Here is an 8,151-nt window from a genome sequence, read left to right as displayed (position 1 = left end):
GAACTAAGAAAAGTCAGGGGGTTGTGATCAGTGTACACTACCACCGGACCACTCCCACAGCTGACATAAACCGTAAGAGTGGAGAGTTATGTTGTAGATGTTCAGGCGGCATCAAACCTTAGATTAGAAAGATGTGATGGCCACCATTAAGCTGTGAAACCTCTCTGCTGTGGTTTCATTACCTGAAAGATTTGTATTCATCCAGATTAGTCTTCTTCCATTTCACCCAGTTCCTTTCATCTTCTCTGGCATCTGCTCGCTGTTTCATTGATTATTGTTGTCTTTTCTTCACCTTCGCTGTTCATTGTCCATGTTTTCTTCATGTGATTGATCTGCGGCCTGTGGCTTTAGTAGGGCTCCCCACGCTAAAACACTTTTTTTTTAAGAAATCCAACAACTTTAATCTCATTATCATGACCTTCACAACCTTAGGACATCTGACGAGTCAGACACGTCTGTGCTTTGATGAGAGAGCGTGAACATTTGTGTCTGTAATAAGTTAACTATAGAAAGAGGCAGAAGAAGATCTTTCAATGGAGTAAAAAAGTAGAGAACGCCCTATTTCGCTTTGTCAGACCCTCCTCCAAAGCACGCTGAAGGAGGGTCTGACTACTCCACACAGCATTCAGGGGTGGGAGGTAAACGTGCTCTGGTTTATTGGCATTTATTTAAACCAATCAATCAGAAGTTAATGTAACATTATAATTTATGCTACATGTTTCAAATTTGATAATGTAGTGTGTTAAATTGCAAACAAAGGTCCGATTTATTGCATAAAAATCTGGTCTAAAAATGGCACCTTCATCCACTTATCCGGTATCGGGTCTCGGGGGCAGCAGGTCCAGCAGGGGGAACCCATAACTTCCTTTCCGAGCCACATCAACCAGCTCCGACTGGGGTATCCCGAGGCGAACCCAGGCCAGGTTGGAGATATAATCCCTCCAACGTCCGCGGGTTTCCCGAGGCCTCCTAACTGGACGCCTCACCTAGCCTGGGTTTCAGGGAGCCCCCCGCGGACGTCTCCACCTAGTCCTGGGTCTTCCCCAAGGCCTCCTCCCCTAGAGTCCCTCCACTAGTCTGGGTCTTCCCCAAGGCCTCTCCTCCCAGCTAGATCTCTCACCTAGTCCTGGGCTTCCCGAGGCCTCCTCCCCAGCTAGAGTCCCTCCACCTAGTCCTTGGGTCTTCCCCGAGGCCCTCCTCCCAGCTGGACGTGCCAGGGCACCTCCCCACACCTGCCACAACGGTGCGTAAATGAATGTAATAACCCCCCCCCCCCCCCCCCCGCTGCGCCGATCCTCCGACCAATTCCCGAAAATGGCACCTGTGCTTTAAAAAAAAAAGAAGTAAAAATCAAGATTCAATCAAATTGTGACCTTAGAATCAAAGTGTAATCGAATCAAGGATTTGGAGAATTGTGACACCCCAAGACGGTGTGTGTGTGTGTGTGTGTGTTGTGGTGGTGTGTGTGTGTGTGTGTGTGTGTGTGTGTGTGTGTGTGTGTGTGTTGTGTGTGTGTGGTGTGGGTGTGGTGTGGGTGTGTGGTGTGTGTGTGTGTGTGTGTGTGTGAAGCCTAGTCTTATTTTACTAATGCACAGTTAAAATAACAATGAAATGCTGCGTTAGTGAATCCACAGGTTTTTGTTGGTCACTTTCTGCTGCCTCAAGGTAGCAGAATGCACCTGAACACACCTTGTAAAATGCGCACAGACGGGCGCAGGGGCATTTTCTTTTAAACGACGTGGACGTTGGTAAACACAAGATTTAAAGTGGTTCCTTTTTAGCATTATTCTTTGTGGAGAAACTCCGTTTGAGATCTCCACTTTTGAGAAAGATTTAAACGTCAAGCACGTCATTTTCTGCATTCTGGTGAATTCTTCTGCAACAATTTGTGGCTTTTCAATCAATTTAGGGTGCAAATGTCTTCATGTGAAGGAAACTATAATAGTTTTTTTGGAGGGGGGGGTAGCATTGGCCAGTTTTGATTATTAGGGGTGTTGTAATCCCCCCCCCCCCCCCCCAATTCCCCCTGTAAATTATGCCTATGGTTGCAGCTCTATTTATTAGCATGGTTAGCATCTTAGCATCTTAGCACCGGGACGCCCTAGAAGTGTAATGTTGATTTGTAAACTTATATTGTTTTTTTTTAAAAAGATAAGCAATCTATTGATGGTCTTGCAGCGCTGCTGCGATCAGGAAAACATTGTTTGGATGTTTGACCTTCTTTTTTTTAAATCTCCTGACTGCAGCTTGTTCACGCTGAGCTTCAGGCTTCAGACGTCAGCTGAGTGACGGGAATCTGAAGTGTGTAACGGGTCGGACATTCCTCTGCACCGCTCAATACCCTGCAAGCTCGTTGGGTCACGAGGACCATGACCTGGGGGGGGGGTGGGGGGTAGTGTGACTCATCCCAGCTGATCGGCCGACATGAGGCCACCGCCTGCTGGGGGGGGGGGGGGGGGGTATTTGTCTGTCTGTTCCTGTTAGTCTTTACTGCCTGGACTGGAGCTGAGAGGGAAGATGAAGCTAGTCTCTGAGCAGCGGGGTAATCAGCTGTGGACCAGTGGTCGAATGTAACTAAGTACATTTACTCCAGCGCTGTACTTAAGTACACATTCAAGGTACTTGTACTTTACTTGAGTCTTTTCTTTTCCCTGCCGCTTTTTACTTCTCTGCCACATTTCAAAGAGAAATGGGTTTTTTTTTTACTCCACTACATTCACCAGACAGCTGTAGTTGCTTTACAAATGTAGCTTATGAACTCTGATGTTTTATTATAAATTAAACTAGCCAACAATATAACGGCCTATAAGTCCAGCTGAGAGGATCAGACCCTTAATTTCCTGATGATACTTACATACTTGTACTTGTAGAGTATTTTTACAGCGTGGTATTAGTAATGGTCAGACAGAGGATCTTTTTCAGAGGACTTTTGAGCAGTAAATGCAAAATTAAGTTACACCTGTATTATTGTTATTTAACACTTCTCATTTACATGGTCATGTTTGTAGCTTATTTGGGTTTCTTTGTGTAGGATTTATATTTGAGGTGTTGTTCACAGAGTTATTTTTAATAGTTCCTTGAATTTGGTGCATCTGGAATAAGGTCTGTTTTTTAATTTGTAGTTAAGACCAATAGTTAGTCTCATTGTTGTTAAGATGGAGCATTATTCTGGGGAGTCTGCTCGGGATTTTCTCCGCACACGAGGCAGGATCAACGGGCATAGTTCAAATGACTCTGTACCCAATTGGATAGTCCTTCAACCAATCAGAACGGTCGCTTCTCTATCATCATCATCATCATCGTCGTGTTAAACCGGCCAACAGCGCGCCAATTTTTATTTATTCTTAGATGCATCGTGATTCTCTCTAGAACGATTTCAATGCTCGATTCTGATAAGTTACTAAAATATATAAAAAGTGTGTGTGTGTATGTGTGTGTATATATATATATATATATAATATATGTGTGTGTGTGTGTGTATATATAAAAGTTTCTGTCTCCAGACATGTACAAATCAGAAAACAGAGTGACTGAAGGAGGATGACAACTACTTAGAGTTCAGGCAAGTAATAATAATAATAATAACTTATGGTGTGAGGCCTGGAGAGATTAAATTCCATATGCCTCAGTGAAGAGGTATGTTTTAAGCTGTTTTTTTGTTGTTGTTATACACACGATCTAATAAGACATGCATAAAATAATTAGGCAAAGCACATAATAGTTGTTGATCTGTGTGGAAGCGGTGAGTAAACCAACGTGCATTCGTCCGTAGTGTCACAATGATCCGTCTCTTTATTTCAGAACTGCAACAGCAACGTAAGAAAACTGGTTTTAAACAAAGAAAAAAAAAACCCCGTCTGTCTCACAAAATGCGGTTGAAAAATAGTTTGTCCTTCTGCTCTCTAGTTATACACACACACATACACACACACACCTGGCTCAGGTGAGGTCTAAATATAGAGGTAACAACCCCTGACGTCGTCGTCATCATCATCATCATCATCACCATCACCATGATCAGCAGTAATTGGAATCAGCATCATATGAATATAGGTATCAGTATGATTTATAAATGACCTGCATGTGAAAAGGATCAAACTAAAATCCGTGTAATGGCTTCAACAATCGACTTCATCACATTACATGTGACCACCTCATGCTTCTTGTTCTAAGAAGCCAATTCTCCACCTTTTAAACACGACTGAGCCTCTGACATGGAGGATCACCGAGAGAGAAGGTGACTCAGGATGTTGGAGGCGTGAGCATCGAATGACCACACAATAAAAGCCTCAGTAGACACAACATTAAAACATAGAAGAAAACCCCATCAGTTCGTCCCCAAAACGTCCCAGTTAGAGAGAAAATGTTGTAAACGTAACATTAAAAAGCAAATCTTAGATGGTGGGAGGGATGTTTTCCTAAAACCAATGACCATATCTTTGCTTATTGTGGCGTTTTAATTGGAGAAATCTACCGCTGGCGCCGTGGCAGTCGCGGGTGACTTTAGTCCGCGATGCGTTCAAGTGCAACTTTTGGGCGAAGTTGGCCTTCGTAGTTACTGGTTCTTGGCCGTGCGTCAGGCGACTTGGCAGCAGACGGTGGAAAAATAACCTCATAACAATATTGGAAAACAGTCTGAAAGGGACTCCTTTGTCTGATAGCTTCAGTCTCAGCATGTGATCCGAACAAAGTGGTTGATATTATTATATAGGATGTTGTTCAGCACTGTACGTCTACAGGAATGCATCTGGAGCCATGAAGGAATCTTAAGGTCTGTTTTGGAGCTCTGTTTTTGTCAGACATCAACAGTCGGCTGAAATTCGACAGTCGGCTGTGTTTTTGATTGGAAAGAGGTCCAACTACTTAATATTAATATTGCTATCTATTTATAGTTGGAGTAGAGACTTAACCAGACTCAAATATCTCCTTAACTATTGGACGGGTTACCGTGATTGGTCAACTCGTCGATTAGTCGATCCATTCAAACATATTCGGCAACTATTTTATGATAATCGATCAATCGTCAATGTAAATTTTTTCATGCAGAGACAAATAACAGAAAATGTTGTTGCTCTGACTCAAGCTGGGTTTACAAAATAAAATTGATTTTTTTTTATTTATTTCTATGATCCGAAATCAATAAAAACAAAAACAAATCCAGAATCGATCTCCGTCTGTATGAGATGAAACTAGATGTAAAGAATCCATTGGTACCTATTACACCATGCTAGCTTGTTGGGAAGGGGGTTAAAAAAAAGGGTCCCTCTGTCACCAAAAAGCATGATTTACGGCAGAGCTGTTGCCGTAGCCTACAGAAGTTTGTACTTTTGAGTTGGTGTGTGCGTCGAGGGTGGGGAGTGTGTGGTAGAGCGAGGGGGGAAGTGAGAGAGTGACGGTGATTATGTCCAAAGCGAGTAGCGTCCGTAGAGTCCTAGTGAGAGAAGCAAGGTGTCTCCCCCCGTTCTTTCTGACCACTGTGGTAAATCTGAAGCTTTAAGAGTTACCCCTCTCCTCGATATCATGTTGTTCATGGAGAAGGAGACCAGGTAATGAGTGGGGGGCGGGGGGGCGTCCTTCCTTAAGAAAATGTGACGTTTTTCAATAAAACTAAAGCAACTTCCCCTTACATCTTGTGTCTCTTTGTGGGATTTTGCGTCTTTTTATGGTCGTGTTGTGTCTCTTTGAGGGATTTTGCGTCTCTTTATAGTTGTGTTGTCTCTTTTAGGGATTTTGCGTCTCTTTATAGTTTTGTTGTGTCTCTATTTGGTCTTTTTTAGTTTTTTGGGGGGTTGTTTTGGGTCTCTGTGGTCATCTTGTGTCCCTTTCCATATCTTTTTATTCTTTTTATTACCTTATTTGTGTTTAAAAAGTTAAACGCTAGAACAAAAATAACTCTCAAAAAGCTTAAAGACAAAACTTGCTTAAGAAGTCATTAAAGTAGAGAAAAGTATTTCAGTTACATTCATTCAGCATAGGTACTGCACATAAACCTTAACATGGCAGGAATAACCCTGCATTATTGGAACTGCTTTGGTACTAATTCCTAATGTAAACATTGAGACTAACTTAGTAATGTTAGAGGGAACCTCGTAGAATGGTACAACCTCTTTTAAGTACAAGCTTTGCATTTCAAATGTCATTATTACTAATCCAGTTGTTGTTGAATCGGAATCAACAACTGTGCCTGAACACAGCGCCAGCTCAGACAAACCTGCGCCTTTTTATCCATGCCAAGCGGTTCTTTTTGCCTCCCTCCCCCCTCCAGGATCCAGACCTCCGGCTCCTTATGGCTGTATATGATGAGAACATCCTGAAGAATCATTTCTACGTGGCGCTGGAGAAGCAGAGACCGGACCTCTGCAGCCGAGTGGCAGAGCTCCACGGCATCGTGAGTCTCACCTGTGTTTACCTGATTAATTAGCTCATTGAGACCAGACGGCGTGTGTCTTGGTCTGTCGGGGGGGGTTACACGGCAACAGCAGAACGTGAATGACAGAACGTGAATGACAGAACGTGAATGACAGAACGTGAATGACAGAACATCTGCTTTCTGGGTGACCAGTTGTAAACATTCATGAACACATGGGGGAAGACATGCAGCAAATGGCTGCCGGTTGGACTCCAACCCTGAGCTGCTATGTTGAGGACTTAAGCCTCTGCACCAGGTGGTCTACCCGGGCGCCCGAGTGGTTACCAAGGTTACAGTTTGTATGTTTTGTCGCAGGTTCTGGTGCCCTGTTGCGGGAGTTTGGCCGTCAGCAGCTTCTCAGACTCTCAGTTCGACAGCTATGTCCTGCAGCCTGCGGAGGACGGGTACCACACCGCGGACGGAAAGGTTGGTCTTCACTTCAGGAACATCGGCTTCATCAGAGGCACTAAACAAATTAAAGATAATTTAAGGTCTATCAACCAAATCCGGTACACAAACTACAAAGGACAAAGGTCCCGTGGGTGCTGCTTAACCCTCGTGTTGTCTGCCCGTCGACCATGAAAAAAACTATAATCACTATTATGGCTTTTTCTGAAAAATGTGGTCACTTTTTCAACGTTGTGGTGCGCTTCTTTTTGATGTTTCTAATGTTTGTGTTTCTAACATTTTCAGCTTTTTTTTGAAAGACCATTTTTTGTGATGGGGAAAAGAAAACTGACAACGGGTCAAATTTGACCCGAGGACAACATGAGGGTTAAAAACAAAAACAAAAAAACAATATAACTGAAAGATGGTAACCCGTCACCCAGGTCAGCTGTTTCTTGGTGGTTCAGAGGAAGTAGATGTATCCTAGACTTAAAAGGACAGTCAGTTTAAATCCAATTTAGGTAGATTCGGTGGTGTTTGTCCGAATCTGTGTCCATCAAATTCTCTCATCCTCAGCGTCATCCGTGCATCCAGTTCATGTATTGATTTCGACAGTTCCCCTATCTTCATTGTCAGTCCGGTGGTTGCACGAAGCAGGCCCACCGACTGAGCCCCGATGGCATCCATCCATCTCTGCGCTTCCACAGCCCGGTCTGAGATGTTACGAGACAGTTCACCGGTCTGATCAGCCCTCTGCTGTAAAACCTTCAGCTCCTCGTCCAATACATTCAAACCCTTTATTAATTCCCCAGACAGCATTGAGGCAAATTTAGTGGCTGCTTCCCTACCAATTTCAGCGTATGTTCCACCCGGTGAAGCGCACTTGGGTGGGAGAGAGAAAGAAAGTCTCCACACAACAAAGTAGACAAAAAATAGGAGATAGTAAGGGGGGAGTAGGAGAGAGACTGCACTCGAGTAAGTAAAAAGAGCCGGAAAACCGGAGAGCTACTGGAGAGGCAGCCGTCTTCCACAGCGCCTACATGATGATACCTAAGTGTCTAGGTATCGAAGGGTTAATGTAGAGTCATTATAGCAAATCCAACCCAGACAGAGTGATGCAGGACTTCAATCAGCCTGAATACAACAATACTTGGAATGGATGGTGGTGGTAAATATCCAGGAAAAAACACAACATTGTGAACGAGCAACACCGGTTTTGATCATGAACAACCGAACACGTCACACACACTACACCTTTTAAGATGAACATTTCTGTTGATGGTGAAGTGAGATAATTGAATTGGACTTCTTCTTGGGAATATTTATGTTGACATTTCTGTCGTCATGCATGTTGT

At 43.5% G+C, this 8,151-nt stretch overlaps 1 protein-coding gene and 1 long non-coding RNA gene across 2 annotated transcripts in view; one reads left to right on the top strand and one right to left on the bottom strand.

Moving 5' to 3' along the window:
- Positions 1 to 2,515: 2,515 nt before the first annotated feature.
- ankrd27 (ankyrin repeat domain 27 (VPS9 domain)) overlaps positions 2,516 to 8,151 on the top strand; it is a 35,482-nt gene continuing 29,846 nt past the window's right edge. The window contains 4 exon segments of the mRNA XM_032522898.1: positions 2,516 to 2,542; positions 3,944 to 3,948; positions 6,266 to 6,388; positions 6,725 to 6,835. Coding sequence (XP_032378789.1) covers positions 2,518 to 2,542; positions 3,944 to 3,948; positions 6,266 to 6,388; positions 6,725 to 6,835 — 264 coding nt within the window. The 5' untranslated portion in view covers positions 2,516 to 2,517.
- The window catches only part of LOC116693820 (uncharacterized), a 10,203-nt gene continuing 7,798 nt past the window's right edge, over positions 5,747 to 8,151 (bottom strand). The window contains exon 3 of the long non-coding RNA XR_004333002.1: positions 5,747 to 5,757. This is a non-coding gene — a long non-coding RNA (uncharacterized LOC116693820). The remainder of the gene's footprint in view (positions 5,758 to 8,151) is intronic.

Source organism: Etheostoma spectabile, chromosome 8 (genome assembly GCF_008692095.1).
Source record: "Etheostoma spectabile isolate EspeVRDwgs_2016 chromosome 8, UIUC_Espe_1.0, whole genome shotgun sequence".
NCBI lineage: Eukaryota > Metazoa > Chordata > Actinopteri > Perciformes > Percidae > Etheostoma > Etheostoma spectabile.
Note: the sequence above shows the minus strand (reverse complement) of the source record. Positions and strands in the feature narration are given on the sequence as shown.